This window comes from Callorhinus ursinus, unplaced genomic scaffold, assembly GCF_003265705.2.
Source record: "Callorhinus ursinus isolate GAN/ISIS: 27379988/994484 unplaced genomic scaffold, GSC_fseal_2.0 scaffold4, whole genome shotgun sequence".
NCBI lineage: Eukaryota > Metazoa > Chordata > Mammalia > Carnivora > Otariidae > Callorhinus > Callorhinus ursinus.
The window spans coordinates 61,553,644-61,574,185 of NW_027397066.1; the positions used below are offsets into that span (position 1 = coordinate 61,553,644).

Consider the following 20,542-nt stretch of genomic DNA (forward strand, 5'->3'; position numbering starts at 1 on the left):
TGTGTAGTGCTAGGTGCTGGATGTGATGAGTGGCCCAAATACATTGAATGTTGATACCATAGAGAGCAAAGGTGTGCAATTCAAGGAACCAGGGAAGGCTAAATGAGGAAGATGGGATTTTGCCTGGAATTTTAAGGAAGAGTAGGATTTGATGGGTAGAGTTGAGGATGGAGGCTTTCTCTGTGCAGAGGTGGGTGGGCTTTGAACAGAGTCAATTGTCCAGCTTAAGGTATTGGTGGTGATGGACTTGGAATCTGGCATAACTGGCTTAAATACTGCCATTTAATAGAACTTTGATTTATTTTCTCATCCATAAAATGGAGCCAATAATATCTATTTCACAGTGTTATAAGGATTAAGTGGAAAGATTTTTTTTTTAAGATTTATTTATTTGAGAGAGAGTGAGTATGCATGCAAAGGCGGGAGAGGGGCAGGGGGAGAGGAAGAGAATCCTCAAGCAGACTCCCTGCTGAGTGCAGAGCCAGCTGTGGGTTGGATCCCATGACCCTGAGATCATGACCTGAGCTGAAATCAGTACTTGGCCGATTAACTGACTGAGCCACCCAGGCGCCCCAATGGGAAGATTTTTTTTTTTAAAGATTTTATTATTAATATGACAGAGACACAGCGAGAGAGGGAACACAAGCAGGGGGAGTGGGAGAGCGGGAAGCAGGCTTCTTGCGGAGCAGGGAGCCCGATGAGGGGCTCGATCCCAGGACCCCGGGATCATGACCAGAGCTGAAGGCAGACCCTTAATGACTGAGGCACGCAGGCGCCTCTGGGAAGATTTTTTATAAAGGTCCAGGTATGGTATGTGGCACAGAAGTATCCAGTGAACCATTATTTATGTGAATGGTTGTGGGAAATGCTCAAAGAATAGACCACACATGGTGGTCTCGGAGTATCTTGTTTGTTTCTACTAGACCACACTTAGCATTGCAGTCTTTACATAAATCTTCAGTTATTGCTTCTTGGTTGATCAATCAAAGGCAATATTACCCTCCCTCCCCCTTTTTAGTTCTTTGGCTAAAAAAGTGGTAGAGCCTATTCCCTCTTTTTGCTACTCTGAATATTTTAACTTTAATTATTTAGGTACTCCAGGCAACTTTGAATTGATCCTTTTAAAAGGTAACTGTCTACTTTTCTACCTTGATCCCAGAATATGAAGTACATTTATTAGGGCTTTACTCTCCATGAGAACTGAAGTTTCACTAATAATTAGTGATTATTCCCTGATGTTTTGTGCATGTGAGTAGCCAGATGACTTGTGCTGTCACACTGTCTTCCGAATTATTAATATCTGGGCTAAAGAGTGTGTAGGAAGTTGGCTTGAGCAGGAATCCCCGGGGGATAGGTGCCAAGCCTTAGTTCCCTACATTGGTGGTTGCAGCTACCACAATGCACAAAACCCACTCCTGGTAATAACCAACCTCAGTATGCACAGTTGGTGCAATTGTGGCAAAAGGGGTTTAACTCTGTGTAGCCATGATTATAGTAAGATATATGGTCTGACCCTTGTTATGTGGGAGGGATTTGAGGCTTGGATTTTTCTCAAATCCAAATGGCCGAAGTTGCTTTTCTTGTTTTTGCCAATGTAATTATCACTTTTTTCCTCCTGCCTGCCTTTCATTTTCACTATGTGAATAACAATTATTCTAATGAACCATTAGGCTTTGGAAGAGTTTAAAGCAGCTAGCAACTTGGATCAGTGCCTAAGACTTTCTTTCACACTGGGTCCCATTTAACTTTCTCAGTTTCTCCTTCGTACAGAGTATATGAATTACAGCAAGGATCTCTTGCCAGGCTATAATTTTTCAAGTTTCAATTTCAGCGTAATGCCTCCCTGTAATCATGCTATCAAAGGCCGTATTCCCATTCACATATCCCCTAATTCTTAATCTGTTAATCTAGGAGCTTTGAGATGGAACCGGACCCCATCTAGGGAGAAGTCTGGGCTGCTGACCCAATCCCTTTGTGCTTTGTGGGAACAACGTGCATGAAATTGTAACCTCTGCTATTTGCTGCACATATTTATCATCTTTTTGAGAGCTAATGGGATTTTGTAACAGATTGTTGTATGTAGTATCCTCCTTGGGTCCTACTGATTATTCAGAAATACCATGATAATAATGATAATGAAAATGCCTCTCTAAGAGACAATGGAGGGGGTGGAGGGGACTGTGGGAACATTCTTTCTGTGGCAGCCTGTGAAAAGAAGGTTTGTTTTGCATTAGCTGATCAGGACCAGAGAGCCAGCATCCCAAATCATCTACCAATAGTAAACCTTTGAGTGTAGAGGAAAATTATAATATAGTCCCGTGGGTCTACTTTCCTAAGCACATCAAGATGTGTGAGAAAACCCCTAAATCAACTTTTTTTTTTCTTTTTTTACAGCTGAATGGATGCTTCTGTAATATGAAGTTAACCTCTTTAAGGCAGAGAGTTGTCTATTCTGCTGGTAGGAGTATTTTTTTTTTTTTTAGAGGTTAATTGGTTCTATTTTTTGAGAAGGAGAATAGAGTAAGAAAGAAGAAAGCTTTCGCTTGATTAGAATGGCAGAAATTATAGTCCTAACTAATGGAGTCTGTTAGGGTCTCTGCAAGATATGCTTTTTTTTTTTTTTTTTTTTAACGCTCTAAAGGAAGTTTGCATGAAATAGCTTACCATTTGGATGGTTGCCCAGGCTCGTAATCTGGGTTAAAACCTTGGCTAGAAGGCAGTTTTATACTCCAGATCCCTTGGTCTCCTGCTCTGGTGAGAAGATATGTTCATAAGTGCATTGGTTGGTAGGAAACGAAAAATCTTTCATGATGCAATTGTTCAGTGATTGCTCCTAGCTTCCATCTCTCACTCAACCCCGGAACACTCAGTGACAGAGCCCGGGCATGTATTTAGTTATGTATTGCTTATATTTATCCTCATAATACTTTAAGGAATATTTCCAGGAAACTGAAATGTGAACCAATTTTAAAGTCTTATATCCTCTACTCTTAATTATTCTTCAGTTTTTTCCAGTTCATTGATTTCCATGCCCTTTAGATCTCTTTGTTTTCCTGCTGCTTCTCTTGACTGCTTCTTTCTCTCCTCCCGTCTCATTCCTTCCCCGCAGCAGTCTGAATCTAATTTTTATCTTATCATGACCTAGGTCGTGTTAAGATCTCATGCAAGATCTGTCCTCCTCTAAGAAAGCCTTACTTTTTTGCTATGGCCCATGTCAATCTCCGTTGTCCAACCTTGGTAACCTTTGTGCTGTATTTCATCACCCAACATTTTGCGCTTGTCTTCCGTTTTATCTCAAATGACTTTTCCCCCCAATAAGGGTTAAGTTCCTTGAAAGCTTTTGCACTTCCTAGAATTCTTATTATGTAGAAGCACCTAAATATTTGCAAAGTTTACTTTTTGTTAGTGGTAACTTCCCGTGGTAACTTGAGAGAGATCTGGTTTCCTATGCTTTTACTGATTTGTCTTTTTTTTCCTGGAGACTTAGTTGTGTTTTGTTTTGAGTTAGACAAGTGCTAATATTGTCATATCCTAAAGTTAAACAGAAGAATATAGGAATATAATAACACAGAACCCTCAAATGGCCCCCAATCCCAGCTTTCTGGTGAACACACCCCATATAACACCCAGAGCTTGGGAATATGACGGGATAGTCACTCCTGTGATTAAGTTATGCATGGCACAGCTGACTTTAAAATATGAAGATTATCGTGGGTGGACCTAACCTAATCAGTCCCTTGAAAGGAACTGGATTCTTCTTCTTCTTTTTCTTTCTTTCTTTATTTATTTATTTGACAGAGAGAGACATAGCGAGAGCAGGAACACAAGCAGGGGAAGTGGGAGAGGGAGAAGCAGGCTTCCCACAGAGCAGGGAGTCTGATGCGGGGGCTCGATCCCAGGACCCTGGGATTACGACCCAAGCCGAAGGCAGACGCTTAACAACTGAGCCACCCAGCGCCCATGGAACTGGATTCTTCTTGAAGAAGATTTGAAATGTGAAGAAGGACGTGAGGGGTTCCCTGTTGGCTATGAAGACGAGATGGCCACATGGCTAGTCACTATGGGTGTCCTTTTGTGTCCGTCCCTGGCTGGTAGTGGGCATGGAGAGGAGAACTTCAGTCCTGTAGTTGCAAGGAATTGAATTCTGACAACAACCCACATGAGCTTCCAGATCAGAACTCACCTTGGCCACCACCTTGATTTCAGCCTTGTGATATCCTGAGCAGAGAACCCAGCCATGCCCCATCCAGACTTCTGACCTTCACAACCAAGAGCTAATAAATAGGCATTGTTTCAAGCCCCAGGTTTGTGATAATGTGTTACATAACAATAGGAAATTAATACATGCCCCCAAATGTCTGTAAACAACCTCTATTCCACCCTGATAGTGTTTCATCCAGAGCTGTGAGAGTAAGATGCAGTAGAACTTTTAGGAAGGCTTGAGAATTTTGGCCAGAATTGTTTAATACTTGCAGAGTGGTATCAAATGGTAATTTGTATGCTTATTTCCTGAGAATATATTTACCATGGCTTTGGGCATTTTTGGTATAGCCCCTCAATTTTCAGGGGCTGGAAATCTATCACTGCACTCAGAGATGTTTTAGACCAGCCTGGGTTAGGAACTGAATATGGCTACTTTCAGTAGCCAGGTTGGGACTGAAATATCCCTGGTGCTTTTGTTTATGACTGCCTTAGAGCTGGTTTGGATTTTTCCTCTTCTTTTTCAGGGACCACCATTACATGGTCATTACCATAGCTGAAATCCCCTTCCATTATCAGAAAGGGACAGAAATAAATGATATCTTTCAAAAAGGAAGTGGCTAATTTATATCCGGTGATAGAAATGGTGGCATAGGGAAGGAAGTGTCCCATCCATATTTCATTATTTGCTGATTAATGCATTCAGCAAATAGAAATACACAAACTGAGCTGTGATATTTCTCAGATAGGAAGCACTAAGGAATTGATGTGTGAATATGAGGAGTAGAACCATACATAAGAAGTTGAGGGGGGAAACTTCCAACTGATAAGGGCCCTTAATAATCTTTGACCTCCTATTCATCACTGTTCTGAAAAAAGTTTGTGTGGAAGCTATCCCACACCGTAATGGCAGGGCAAAAGAGCAACCGTGAGGCATTTGGGTGGTTTTCTCCTCTGCAAGATAGGTGATATGTTTGAAACGGAATCCAGTTATTTGGGAATCCCACTGCAGCGTCAGAGGATTTTAAGATGATTATGACCCTCCTCCCTGGTTTTCTCATTAACTTTCCGAGGTTGCTAGCCATGGGAAAGGGCTTCTCATCACCTCTGTGATGTGCAGCGGTGCGAGAGAACAGCTGTAGCATCTGTTTCTAATTGGATCGTGCCTTTATAAATGCTTCTTGATTGTTTGTCACATTGCTTCCCTCCCACCTCCTCTTCCTCTGAGCACTGCAGCATTTGTAAGGGTGTCTGGAATGCACATGTGGGCCTCGTCATTCCCAAACATGAGACTTTCTGCTGATCAGCACTTTGTAACGTTAGGCTGTTACAGGCATTAGTCATTTGACTCAAAAAGAAGGAGTCGTCTTTGGAAACTTCAAATGTCTTTTTTGTTGTTGTTGTTGTTAATTCTTGGCATGCAGTTAGACTGAAGCTCTCATAGTTCACACGGACTTTTAGAAAGACATCCTGTCTGTAAGAAGAAAGTGCTTCCACTTTGTACAATTTCTGGATTGCTGAAAGTCTGGTTTACTAATAATTCAGCACTACCTCTCCCATCCCCCTCCACACCCCCTTGGGATCCAGGGTTGTAAGCAGCAGCTGGGGCTCTGTTCACTTCAGATACCCACTTCTAGGGACTGCTTTTAAACAGTATTTTTCCTAATTATGTGAGGAATTCATTTCTGTTGGGTCAGAGGTGGGACTTTCATCACAGACAAGCCAGGCAGATCTTGGAGGTGGTGTGGGCTGTTCCTGTGATGGGAGGTGGGATGTAGAGAAGACATAAGGGAGCTGGGGGCCCCTGTGGAGACCTAGAACCCGGGCAGTGCTGTGTTTCCCGGCTTGGGTGTCAGACTTCCCTCAGCAACCACTATGAATTCTTACCTTCAGAGCCAGCCCAAGTGTAAGGGAGAGAAGGGTGGACCAGGCACCAGGACGCTGGGTGTCCCTGTGGCCCTGTCTCGCCACCTGGCCCGGTTTCTAGGGAAAACCCATCAGCCGCTGTACCTGCCTCTTTTATCTGAGAATGAGGAGGTTGGAGAATACGACTGTGGTAAAATGTCACACAGGTACAAATTTTGGTGAAGCCTAATGGGAGTAGTATTAGGAGAAGAGGAATATTCAAGTCATGAATCAGCTGATAGATGGGATTCAGTCCGTTAAAGGGTTTGGTGGGAAAGATTTGGCTAAAAAAGGGTGGTGGGTGGTTATTTCATCTGGGCGCAGAGGACAAAAGCCAGCTTGGTACGGATGTCCTCAAGAAGTCTTCACTATTGAATTCAGAGGCCAGCAGGGGGTTTAATGATTATACAGTGGACTTTTTTGGGTTTGTTTTTTTTTTCTTGCAGGAGGGTGGAAGCCTACAAATTTATGTACATTTTTAATCAGGGTTAACAGTGTGCATGTTGATCAATGTTATTCTAGGGGACTCTGTGATACCTCCTTGAAGTAGATGTTGCCATTTGACATAAGAAAAAGTGAGGAAGGACAGATTTAAGTTGAATGGGGGATAGCATGAGTTCCACTTAGGAGATGTTGGCTTAGCAATGCCTGGGCTCTGGATGCCCGGGAGCGAGGAGGAGCTGCGGGTTATGGCAGGCAGTAATTAGCCTATGGAAGGTCACGAACGTGGTGGGCAAGGAAGAGGCCATCTGAGAAAAGTGTGTCAACTGAGCTGAGGATAGAGAATTATGTTAATTCTTGCAATACCCCTGTGAAGTACTTTATCTTAAAGTTGGCAGAACTGAGGCTGAGAAGTTAAATGACTTACCCTACCTAGGTCACGCTGCTAAATAATGGCAGAGTTGCCCCGACTCCTCTGGCTTCCCCCATCAAGCAATTTCCACTGTACTGTTCTGCTTTTCTGCTCACTTTTTTCACTTTAAATGTGATTGGGTTCTGTTATTAGAAAAAATAAATGCTTGTGTATTTTATCCTATCACCCATCTATTAGCCGCAATAAAAATTGCAGGATTGCCTCCTTTGAAAGGATTTTTATTATTTATTTGTTATTTATTATTGTCCTTTTTAGCATTTCCCAATGTTTAAAATCTTTTATTTTCTGTTTAAAAGGTGTGAGGTGTTTGTTTTGCAATAATTCAAATATTACAGGAATATAACACTTAGAAAGTAAAATTTCCCTGTAGCCATACGACTCCCAAAGAAAACCCCCACACATTATTTTTGCAAGGATCTGGAAAAGCAAAATTTGTTCCTTCTCTGGCAGTCTTTTGGAGAGACTTACTTTGAAATGACACTTGAAATTGGGGCAGTTACTCAATATGAACCAAGATCTTCTCTGGTTCTTTGGTGGTGTTTTCGAGGCTGGCTCCCTAGGCTTGTCACTCAGAGCTGACCTACCTGGCTTTCTGACCTGGGGGCTGGCCCTTGGATGCTCCTTCTCAGTCCCTGCTTCCAGCTGGGCTACACTCAGGTTCTTTCCTCTTATGGTTTTCCTCTTAACTGTTCTCTCTTCTTCCTGGCTCTCTATTCTGCTGCTTGTGTGAGACAATTTCTGTGGGGTTTTCTTGGCTTTCACTTTGGGATTTCATGGTATAGATGACAAGCAGAATCACAGATGTTCTCCAAGTCATCCTTAAAGAACGCGATCCTCATTGGTAATGAGATGCTTCAGACATTTTATATTATGGAAATTACCCCAGCATTGCCTAGCCTTGAAAACATCCCCATGCGGACTTCATAGTTGTGGCTTGAGATATTTAGCATTCCAGTGTTTTCCCTTTTGCATGGGAACTAAGGGCGTTTCCCATCTTCCCACCAACTTTTCTTTCTTTAAAAGAGAATATGAAACAAGTTCAATACTTTGTAAAATGTAGTTAGATAAGAGTGTGTATTTATGAAAATGATCAATCAGGCAGTTGGGTAAAACTTCTTGGGCAGTTTGTGAGGCCAGGATTTCTCCAGTACTGGCTGGTGTTCGGTCAAGGATTTCATGTAAGGAATAGGATGTTCTTCTCTGCCTGTCTTCAACTAGGTGGCATCTGTACACTCAAACAGGACCTCAAAACAAGACACTACCTGAGGGGAAGAAGGGACATGTACCTCCTCTTTTCTCTGAGTGGGCATCTTCTTTATGTGGGGAAAAACAGAGCAAAGGGAGTATGTCCCACGATTGTATCTCAGCTTCACTTAAAATTGGACGTTCGTTTTCTTAAGACTTTGAGTCTTAATCATTTCTGCTTCCTTCCATTAGGCAATGCTGGTCAGAAATACTCTTTGTTTTCATCTGAATACATGAAACTTGCACATCAACTGTACATAGGGGCTATCTGCTAAATTAATATCCAAAAATGCTGCAGACTAACGCTATTTTACACAGTGAAGGCTGGTGCCAGTCAACGTGAGTTGTAAGGTTGCACTGCATCCTGCACTTTTGGATGGTTGATGATTATATATTTGTGACTCTTTGACTAACATTGATGTGCCCCACTAGACTATGGTCCGTGAGTTAGGGATGCTTTGTTTCCTCACCATCACTTCCTTAGCATTTAGCACAGTGTCTAGCACACGTTGGTATTCAATAAATATTTGTTGAGTGAATGAAAGCATGAATAAAGATTTACTTTTTTTTTCTTGAACACAGATGATTAACTTACACAGAAGAGTTATTTCCTGTTTTGTTTTGAGGCTATAAATCCACTTTTCAAAAGAAAATCTCATGGAAGACAGCAGATACAGCTGAAGGAAAAAATGTTTTTAAGCAGGGCAGTTGCAAAGGGTGAACTTTTTATAACTTTTTAAAAAACTAAGTCGTAATTATTACAGTTAAGCAAAAATGAAAAGTTAAGCTGGAAAACAGAGGCAAACACACAGATTTCTATAAGGTTTGGAGTTTCCTAGGATAACTGATAGAAACTCGCTTTCAAGGGTCATGTAAAAATTGAGCTGTTTTGTTTTGGCAAGAGAAAATATACTACCAGGAATTTTTTACCTTGTGTTGGCTGTCCTCAAGCAACATGACAGAATTGGATTTATGCATGTGTGATTTCCAGATTCAAGAAACCTTAGAATTAACATTAGAACCAAAGACTTTTGCTTAGAGGCCTTTGGGTGAAATCTCATTTACAGATGAGGCTTTGACTTGGGTCAATATAACTTATCATCTATAATATGATGCTTTGAGAAGAATGTAATTGCCACTTCTTGTCAACAAAATCTTCAGCTCTCTAAATGAATGCATAAAAGTTATTGCTCACATTTAAAAAAATATCATTTTAAAGGGGTGAAATCTTTCTAAATTTAAATGGTAGTATCTATTTTTAAAGGTAAAAATTAAGTCTAATTGTTTGCAACATACAGTAAAACATATATCACCTTGGTAACGTGCTCCCATGCTTCTGCCGGCTGATAAGGATCAGCAACCATAGATTACCTAACCACACCAGGGAAGCCTTCAGTTTTAAAAGCAAAGAAAGGGGATATCATTTCACTTTGAATATGGTGAATAGAACCCATCTGTGCACATCCAGTTTCAGGAGGCTCTGAGCTGGATTAAAATAGAGGGGAAAAATGAAGAGGGGAATCCGGAATGGTTTCCAGCTGTGGAGGATGTTGATGCCTGCAAATAGGAATGTGATTCTATGGCTTTTCCCCCAGCTTTGTAAATGACTTTCCTATTTAGGGTGAATTTTCTTCCAGCTAGAATCTTCTCTCTCTCCTCTACTTCCTTTTTGTTCATTCTGTTCTTCCCTTTGTGATTTTTCTTTCCTGGTTAGTCTGCGGGTTTTGCTAATCAGCAGCATCTCCTGGCATGCTGAACAGCACTGGCAGAGCTCATTCATTTCGGATTTTAAAATCAGTCATCTTTTCCTCCCACCTAATTAGAAAAAGGAAACCCACGTTTCCCGAGGACCTTAAGTGCTAGGCACTCTCATACTTACTGATTCCTTAACTCCTCCCAACCACCCTGCCAAGTGCTCCATCAGAGACTAAGAAAAGTAGGAAGCAAAGCTGGGATTCAAATCCATGGCTTTCTGACTCCAAACCCCTTGCCATCCTGCTCCTGGTTAAGCAAGATTTGGAGTTGTGGAACTTATTTTATTTTATTTAGAGAGAGAGAGAGAGAGCACACGCAAGCACATGGGGAGGGGAGGGGCAGAGGGAGAGAGAGAATCCCAAGCCAGCTCCATGCCCAGCATTGAGCCTGATGCGGGGCTTGATCTCATGACCTCGAGATCACAACTGGAGCTGAAATCAAGAGGCAGATGCCCAACCGATCAAGCCACTCAGGTGCCCCTGTGGAACTTCTTTTAAAGCAGCACTCAGAACGTAGGTGTTGGCACACATTCTTAAATAATTTACTTTATAATTATTTTAGTAATGAAGTCAGCTAGGCATCTTCTGAAAAAATTTGTTGATTATAAACTTCAGAGTATAAATTCATAGTAAAGTGACCCTTTGGGCATAGACGGCATTTATCTAGAAGGCTTCTGCAAGCTGGACTTTTGTTCCCCTGGTAGAGTTGGGGAGCTCTGGCCTCCAAAAGGTGTTCTTGAATTTCCCTAGCCAAAAGCTCCTTCTCATATCAACCATAAAGTCATGGTATTTATCACTTTAATCCTTAGTGGTATTATATTAATTGATGTCCGGTCTCTACTGCTAGTGATAAACCTCTTTTTTTTTTTTAATATTTATTTATTTTAGGGGTGCCTGGGTGGTGTCAGTTGAGTGTCTGATTCTTGGTTTCAATTGGGGTTGTGATCTTGGGGTCCTGAGATCAAGCCCCGAGTCGGGCTCCATGCAGAGCATGGCGTCTGCTTGGATTTCTCTACCCTTCTCCCTCTGCTCCTCACCTCCCCCCACCATGCTCGCTCGCTCTCTCTCTCGCTCTCTCTCTCTGTCTCTCTAAAGGGAGAGAGAGAGCATGTGAGTGCACAAGTGGGGGAGTTGGGGGAGGGGCAAAGGGAGAGGGAGAGAGAATCCTCAAGCAGGCTCCCCACTGAGTGCAGAGCCCAATGTGAGACTCGATCCCAGGACTCTGAGATCATGACCTGAGCCGAAATCGGGAGTCGACTGCTTAACCAACTGAACCACCTGGGTGCCCCTAAATGGTAAACCTCTTAAGGGCAGGAGGAGTATTTATCAATGAATAACAAAAATAACATCTGGTCCCTTACTGCTTTGAACAGTGAGTATTTTTGAATGAGCAAATAAATAATTGTGTCCGTGAGGAGGTGACCCGAAAAGAGAAAAAAGGTTGTTAAATTATTTTATACCATAGAATTAGTCACAACCCATTTCAAGATGGAGTAGGCATAGAAATCATGTAAGTACAAATCCTCCATAGATAGATTAGCAAATGGAGGACTAAATCAACTAAGGTCTTAGAGTTACTTACTTAGTGGTTCCATGTTGGCACTTTCATTTAAAGAATGGTCAAAACTAAGCCTTATATTACTGGCTTCATGTGCTGTGGCTGCAAAAATCAAAGTCTGGCCTTGGCATTGCCAGGACCAGTGAAAATATATTTAGAGCTACTTTGCCAATTCTAATTCTCACCTTCCGTCTCTTATGGTTGCCAAAGAATTATGACTTTAGAGAGTTTTTTTTTTTTTTTCCTCCCTACTTTAACGTATTGGATTTTGATACCAGCTAAAACCATTGTATTGTCTGGGGCTGTCTGAGAACTTAGTAGATCATCCTGCTATACCAGTGACTAAGTGCAAGGTCTCTGGATTCTACAGCCTGACTTCTGGGCTCAGATTTTAGCTCCTCAGCTTACTGTGTGATGTTGGACAAGTTACTAAACTTAAGTGCCTCTGTTTTCTCATCAAAAGTTGAGGTTGGGTCATAATAGTAACTATCTTATAGAATTGTTAAGATAAATTAACTAGTTCATTATTAAGGCTTTCCTGGAACATTGGAAATGGTCAATAAATGTTAGCCGTTATGATGGTCCTGGAATGCCAAATGGCCTGACCCATCTTCATCCAATCATCATTTTCCTTTCATTGGTAAGGGGTATGTTTACTGAAATTCTCTCTGAGATTTAATAATAAAGATAATGCTGGAGATTACATTTCAGCAGTATCTGGAAGGTTTGGATATGTAAACATTGACTATAAGGTCTTCCCAGATAGAGGAAATAGTGTGAATAAACTCTGATGGGGAGAAATGTGGGGTTGTCTCAGGAATAGTAAGGAATTCAGGTTAGCTGCAGTGAAAGGTGTCCTATGGGGAGAAGTGGGAGATTAGGTAAGAGATTAGGGATTGGCCCATGGAGGCCCTGGGATGGCAGTCCAAGGAGTGTGGATTGGGGGCCTTTGAATTCAGAGATCCCTTTTGCAGCAAAGTAGAGAGAGGAGGGATTAGAGGGAATGGGGTGGAGGTAAGGGGACCAGATAGAAGGTGGTTGAGTCCGTAGGAGTAAAGGGGAGGAGGCTATGGTCTTGATAACACTTTGGAATTTATGCAAGGGATGGGGGGGCATAACCTAAGTGCCATTAACAGAAATAGGGTTTGGGATGGAGAAATATGATTTCAGTTTCATGAACATCAGTTTGAGGTACAGGTGGGACAGCCCAAGAGAATCATCCCTTTGATAGAGATTCAGAACTGGAACTCAGGCAAAAAGTTCAGTATTAGAGATAAAAAGCTGAGAGTCATTTCCAGATGTGTGATAGTGGTTAAGGACATGACAATATATGAAATTGCCTAAGACTGCACCCGTAGACTCAAAAGAGATCTTACACTTTTTGGAGGAGAGATAGCTAAGGCAAGAAGCAGGAAACATGGTCACCTAAAATTCTGGGGCGTAGGAATTCAGTTCAGCTGCTGTTGTGTGTGACTTAGAGCCGCTCTTTGCTTTTCCTACAGCACTTTCCAGTTTTTAAGCCTGCTCATGAACCGCAGGAGGAACTTCCTACTTCCCTTTTTCCAATCACATACTGATGGCCAATGACCCTCCAAGTTTCTTTAATACTGGGCAGAGAATTAGGCTCAAATTATGGAATTCTAAAATGGCTATATAAAATTTACATATTTCATATTACAAGGTTAGAACACAGACTCTGAAGAAATAAATTTAAATTAAAAAAATTTCAAGACCGAACTGTTTTATAACCCTTCATTTTGTATGTGGTTTTCAGTGGGTATAAAAATACTCAGTGGGTGTGTGGGTGGTTTCTCGTGTTTTGGAAATGGTGAGAATATGAGATGCTGTGCATTGGGTTCTGGGATGAGAGCTATAATTACTAACTCTGATCCTTTCCCAGGATTGGCTCATGGGTGGATATCTATCTGAATCTAAAAACCCAACAATGCAGAATCCACAATAATAAACCACTCCCCCCGCCTCCCCCCCCCCCCCGGAAATGAAAAGAATTGTTGTGGTGGGGGAGAGGGGGGAGCGTGGGATGATGGTTCTTCCCTGCTTTGCCTCTTTTCAGGCCATTCACTGACTCTTCAGGTCAGAGATGCAGCTCAAATGAAGGCTGGTGTGGTGGCATCTCCCGGCCTGATGCACAACAGCCACTGCACAGCTGTGGTGGAAAGAGTTCTAAATATAACCCAGACTCATTTCAAATCCTCCTCCTCCAAGTCTTGGAGGATGTGGTAAACACCCTAAAAATACCTGATGTCTGAACCTTTGAGGTATGGAAGAGGAAGGGGCAGGTGGTAGAATTAGGTCCACGTGCTGGTGTGAGGAGGCCTGGCCAGCTACCAGGCCTGCTGCCCGTGGGGGCCTCTGCCCGTGGGGGCCTGCCACCAAAGCTGCTTGGGGAGCTGTCGACCATGCCATCCTGTTCAAGGATAAGTGCCTACTCTTGAGTCTCATGTTCACTGTTGGCAGGTTTCAAGGAAACTATTCATAGACTAGGCATCTGCTCTCTGTCCCATTGACCTCAAACCTGCAGCTGCCACCATGGTATTCGGGCATTGTGCCGGTTTTTAGTTGTATTTCATGGAATTAGAATTCTAGAGCGGCAAGGACCTTAGCCATTATATTGTTCATAAAACATTCCTTTAAAATCATTGTATTTAGGGAGTCGTATTTCTCTGCCTAGATAGTGACCATAGTGATGTGAAAATGGAGTCTCAGTCCTTGATTATTAAGAGAAATCACTGTCATCATTATGTAACAAGTAGAAGAATAATGAAAACCAATCTTTTTAAAAATATCGATGAAATGATCCTGTGCAAAGCTTTTTCTTTTTTATTAAAAAAATAGGGTTTTGAGGCTCATTTTGTCTTTCAAACTTCAGTATTTTGAATATTAAAGATCACTGGTAACAGAACCAGAAAGAACACCAGGAGTCTTGTTTTCAAGGAGGCTTTCAATATCTAGTTTCTGGAATCCCAAACCATAACCATGATGTTGTAATTGAAGGACCATAGCTCACCTCTGTTTTCTTGGGAAGGAAAGTTTTCATAGATTACCTCCAATACATATGAGATGCATTCAAAGTCATGGAGGCAGTCAGCACCATTATAAAATAGCATGAATCATCCAAATTTTTAAGTGTATGATAACTACCTTACCCCAGTCTCCTTCAGTAAACTCTGAGAAGGTCCAGCGAGTGCAGAGCCTGTGTTGGGTGCTGCGCAGGGGAAAGCAAAGATGCCCCAAAAAGCCTGTATAGCTGATGGTGGAGACAGGACCAATTCAAGAAGTGAATAGTTTTAAATATGTTGCATTTATGGTGGTTACAGAATTTTTATAATCGGAACAAGTATGTATCTTCCATTCTGAGGGTCTCAGAGTTCCTTTCTGTATCTAAAAGAGTGTTACTTATTTTACACTCTGGATTGAAAGTAAATTGAAAATTTTTCTTGAATTCTTGAAGCCATCAACATGGTTGTTTTTTTTATGTCACTTAATGCATATCTGAAATAGCACCGCTAGAACCTCATATTTCCCTGGACCAGGACACTTGTAACCAGAAGTGAGACTCCTTGGGATAGAGTCTGCTTTGGGAGTCAGTGTGATTTTGTGGAAGAGCAACTGAAGGCAAGGAGGATGTGGGTTTAGAGGGGATCTTCTTTTTCCGTGCGGTTAAGAAGAGAGGGAGGGAGAGGGTAATATCCACCTGTAGGTGACTCAGGTGGCATGGTTCATGAATTCTCAAACGTTTCCCTCTGAAATTCCAGAATGAAGAGCTTCGGAACTTGTCCCTTTCTGGACATGTTGGATTTGACAGTCTCCCAGACCAGCTGGTCAATAAGTCTACTTCTCAAGGATTCTGTTTCAACATCCTGTGTGTTGGTAAGTGACTCATCTCTTGCTGCTGAGCGAGGAGTCTGATCCTTAGGTGTTGGCAGGTGACTATCAGAGGCGCACATTTCAGGGAAATAGGGGAATGACATTTTTACTCGTCTTTCTTTCATTAGTAAAGTAGGACAATAATATACACAGATATATGTCACATAGTTACACAGATTGAGACTTGTATTTGGTAAATGTTTCATAAGCTTTGCGATGTTACTCAAATTGTTATTTTTATTTGTGTCACACATTCAAATGGTCAGTTCAGTATTGTTATTAAAACACTTATTTTAATTTTTGGTGGGGGGAGAGACTTAGATCCTAACTAGACTATAGGAAGTTGAACGAAGGAAGTGATATGAACATACATAGTAAGATCATTCAAAAACATTTTGAGAATTTATGACTACAGTGCAATAGTAACCTCCATTGAAGTCTTTTCAAAGGTATACAACCTAATGTAAGTAAAACCTGAAATTACTCTAACTTCCTTAATAAACATAATGTTTACATTTTTGGTTTTTAGAGCAAAAGAATTTAAAATTCTGTTTTATATTTGAAATAAGTTTTCTGCCCGAATTATCAAGTTAAACTTTTGTCTTTAAATTGGAATCTAAAACTAACCTTAGTTTTTTCCCTGGTAGATAAATAGAAAAAACCCCCCACGAGAATTGATTTATCTGCCTCCTCAGTATGTTTTATTCATATCTTGTAGATATTGTACATTAGTCTAGGCCTCTGGCCTTGGTATTTTTCTTCTCTCTAGCCATATTCTTTTTAAAGGAAAGGCAGAAAAGAAGGTGGGGGGGGGGAAAGAGGAAAATAGAAGTGTAAATCTGTTGGTTTGAAGCAAGAGATGCCCCTGGCACAGATAATGGCCTTTCCTTCTTTGTCACTCCTGATGAATGGCCAGGCTGTACAGCAGTGAAATGGTTTGGGCTGCATTGTTTTGTTGCCATTGTCCTGTTGTCCTCCGGGTGTGTGTTTCGGAGACATCACTCTGAGCTAGACCAGAAGAAATTACATATATAGCCAAGTGGACCATCCTTCCCCTAAGCTTGGCAGAATGTACCAGACTTATTTCTCTTGTCCAGGTAAAATGAAGTGAATTTAAAAAAGGTAGGCATTGAATATAAGAACCACCATTTAAAAAATTTGTTAGTTATTAGGGGGAGGGCCAGATATTTTCTTTTTCAAAAAACCTGAGCATATTCAATGTAGCCCCTGTATTGGGTGTTCATTTGTAGAAAGCCACAACCGACTTGTACACTAGACCAGCTTGCACTCCGGCATTATGTCTGAAAGCGTTGGATAAGACAATAACTGGAGAGAAACATGACCAAAGAAACCAGCTCTCATGCATTCCCCTTTCCCCTACATGAAGCTGTTTAAAATTCAGCAGGGGAGCTCCTGAATGGCAGCTCGTTCTACAGAGTGGCATAAATGAGTTGTCTTTTCTCTTAGGGTAAATGCTCATTGCAGAGCAGGGCAATTCTTCATTAGCGTAGCAATTTGTTGGCAATTTGTTGATTTTCTATTGAAGAGCGTGCTAAATTAGAGGCCAGTTACTATTCTGGCTTCTCTTCCCTGCCTCCCTCAGCCCTGTCTCTAAAATCAGCTTCAAGAATACATGTGGGAGTTATATCCCAGCGCCTGCAAGTAGGATAATGCCTTTCAGTGGGATTGGGTTTGCTGGAAGGACCTGGTTTGAGCCGGTGTGTGGTGTGCAGTGGGGTGTATTGGCTCATTGGCTGACTCTGTGTGTTCAATAGCACAATTATGATGCCAGTTGGAATTCATCACAAGCCACATCCACGCTGCCCGGATGGATTTGTAAAGCAGCTGCTATTCTGACTGTCCTGGGTAGGTGATAATGCCTTTGATTTTTAGATTTTTATTCTGGGCTCATTCTTAAACATGTTTAAAATTAGTTTTTTAATTTAAAATAATACATACTTGTTTTTTAAAAAATTATAAGCTCTCCCTGCCCCGTTTCCCCTCCTGCCCTCATTTCCATTCCACAGAGGTAGCACTGTGGAATCCTTCTAGAAATCTTCTACATTTTTCTGTACTTAAAAAATTATTTTTGGTGGCTTAAAACAACACTGGCTTATTATCTTATGGTTCTGTAGAAGTCCCATATGTGTCTTACCAGGCTAAAATTAAGGCATCCACAGGGCTGAGTTTCTTTCCAGAACCTCTGGGGGAACTCACATTTCCTTGCTGTTGCCAGCTTCTGGAGGCCACCTGCATCCTTGGCTTGTGGACCCTTTCCTCCATCTTCAAAGCCAACAGTGTTGTGTTTCTCTGTGTTTTTGTATTAGGAAAATTTTCACAGAGAATTCCAGAAGTCCAGTTTAAACTCAAGAGGCCTCTGCAACTCCAAAGCACGCTAAAAAAATAATATATTGAATCATGTAATTAAGAACAGCTGGCTCTAGGGAATCACAGAGTGTCTTCAAGGCTGTGTCTCTGGTTCTTCATCCTGCTTGCTTCTGCTTGGCTTCATGTTCAGGCTTTTTCTTCAGGAGGCTAGTATGGCTTCCAGCAGTTGTCGGCTTAGCAACCCCCGAGGAAAGAACCCGCTGTTCTTGACAAGTCTCGCTGAACAGTCATAGGACGTCTCTGACCAGGCCTGAGTCATATGCTCACTCGGGGTGGGATATGGGGTTAGCTAACTACAAAACACAAATGGTGCCCTGCGAGAAAGAAGACATGATCAGAAAGGAGGTTGGGCACGGAAGAGACACACACTGGACAGGCATAAACAGCTCTCACGATTATGGGAGCACTTTTATGTTTTGGTTTTACACAAATGAGATCATGCTGTTCATATTCTTCTGCGCCTTCCTTTTTCCTTTCTTTTCTTTTCTTTCTTTTTTTTTTTTTTTTTTTTAACTCTACAGTAAGTCCTAGCTATTCCTCCATGCTGGTATATCTAGCTGACCAGATTCTCTTCCATGACTCTGGAGCCCTCTGGTTGGAGCCAGCATTAGCTCTTTGGGAGACGGGGTTCAGGGATGTCAGCATTAAGTATTAAGCATACTTGTCCACAGAGGGTAGAACACATCAAATCCCTTTGCCACAAATAATTTACAGCAAAATATCTGTATAAGAAAACAACTCTCACTGCCGATTAATGGTCCATCTATGTTTATTTATTTTTTATTGTTTAAATTCAATTAGCCAACATATAGTACATCATTAGTTTCAGATGTAGTGTTCAATAATTCATCAGTTGCATATAACACCCAGTGCTCATCATACCACGTGCCCTCCTTAATGCCCATCACCCAGTTACCTCATCCCCCCACCAACCCTCAGTTTGTTTTCTAGAGTTAAGAGTCTCTCTTGGTGTTTCTCCCTCTCTGATGACTTCCCATTCAGTTTTCCCTCCCTTCCCCTATGATCCTCTGTGCTGTTTCTTATATTCTACCTATGAGGGAAACCATATGATAATTGTCTTTCTCTCATTGACTTATTTTACTCAGCATAATACCCTCCACTTCCATCCATAATGGTCCATCTATTTTTAAAGTAAGAGTCTATGAAAAAGTATTCTAGTTGATCAAAATATTTTGACAGCCACTTAGAGGAGTAGGTGACATTTCATTTAAGCATATCCATGGTACTTTCTTTTCACATTGTCACTCTACTGTCCATTTGTATTTTTTTAACACCGTATGCAAATGTGTGGTATTTATAGCATCATTATTTTCATGTGATAATTACGGGAGGGAATTGAGAATTTAAAAAAAAAAAAGTTACGATCCTAGTAAGGAAACTGATCATGTTTAACAAAAAAGCCTTGGAATTGTAATTTTATTTTGTGGCAAGAGCTGTTAGGTTGCAAAGAGGGGAAACAAACCAGGGCAGTAACTAATCCTGGCATGAGCTTAGTCTAGTTTTAGAGGCCATGAGTTAAATGTCTGGTATTAGAACCCATCTCTGTTGAATCCTGGAAAGAAATGTAATAAAGAGGAGAGTGGTGTTCACTTAACAGGGAAGGAAATTCTTGATGTTAAATTGGATGCCGGAACACCCAGGAGTTCATTGCCTCCCCCCTCACTCCCGCTACATCTTGCTTACAACATACTAAATCACCCCCAGAGCTGCACTTGTATTTAAACAAAGCCTTTTCTTTCTTATCCATGCTGTATTTCTCTAGGGAATCAAAATTTAGCCTTTCTTCACAATTTAAAATTTATGTACCTTATTCATTTTCCAAAATGGCATTAGCTCTATGAGAAGCTTCAACATTGATCCAGAAGTATGTAAGTTCTTTGTGTATATACAAAGATGGATAAAATACTGTAACATCCCTGCTTTTGAAGGGCAACCAGTTCAGTAGTAGGGTCAAAGTAAATTAATAATATGTCTTGAAAATAGAAATCTTTCTTATAATCCAACCATAGTTGTTTTGAGAGGATGACAGAAGAGGAGTAGAAACCATGCAAGTTTAAGATCTTTTTAGCCAAGACTATAGTATGAACATAAACTGTTTTATGTTCATTTTTATACTTAAATGTTTAATTTTACACTTAAATGTTCAATTTTACCCCTAAATCTTTTTTTTTCTCAAGAATTTTATTAAGTTTTTTTTTTTTTATTTGGGTATAGTTGACACAATGTCACATTAGTTTCAGGTATACATTTTTATCCCATTTTGCTTTTCCAGGAAAGGATTTGAAATGATTTACAGGGCAAAATGAATGAGTAAATGAATAAAGATAAAATTAACCCCAGAAAATAAAGAGAAGCCAGGAAAAGAGTCAGAACTCAAAGCTATCAAGTCAGTCTGTAGCAATTCTATCAGGGATACATTTAACTCTCAGCCAGTGGTCAGAGCATGGAATGAATCCATTCAGCCAAAAAATACTGAGCACATATTATGTGCCAAACATAAGTTAAACGTTTAACAATGACAGATTTATAGTATTTGTAAAGTAAAAACAAAACAGTTGCTCCAGATGAAACAGTTTCACCTAGAAAAATCTCCCCCATGGGTTTTCAGAAGAGATACGGTACATGTCTCTGCAGTTAGGTCTAGATTCCTAAGTATTCCCTAGATCAGTGCAGTTAATCCATGCAATGCCAAGTGTAATATGCTGTTCT

The 20,542-nt window shown here is 41.0% G+C and overlaps 1 protein-coding gene across 5 annotated transcripts in view; it reads left to right on the forward strand.

The window, feature by feature from the left end:
• The window catches only part of SEPTIN11 (septin 11), an 89,123-nt gene that overhangs the window by 28,355 nt on the left and 40,226 nt on the right, over positions 1-20,542 (forward strand). For all 5 annotated transcript variants that reach the window (XM_073891809.1, XM_073891811.1, XM_073891810.1 and 2 more), the window contains exon 2: positions 15,313-15,427. In XM_073891809.1, the coding sequence (XP_073747910.1) occupies positions 15,313-15,427 (115 nt within the window). The remainder of the gene's footprint in view (positions 1-15,312; positions 15,428-20,542) is intronic.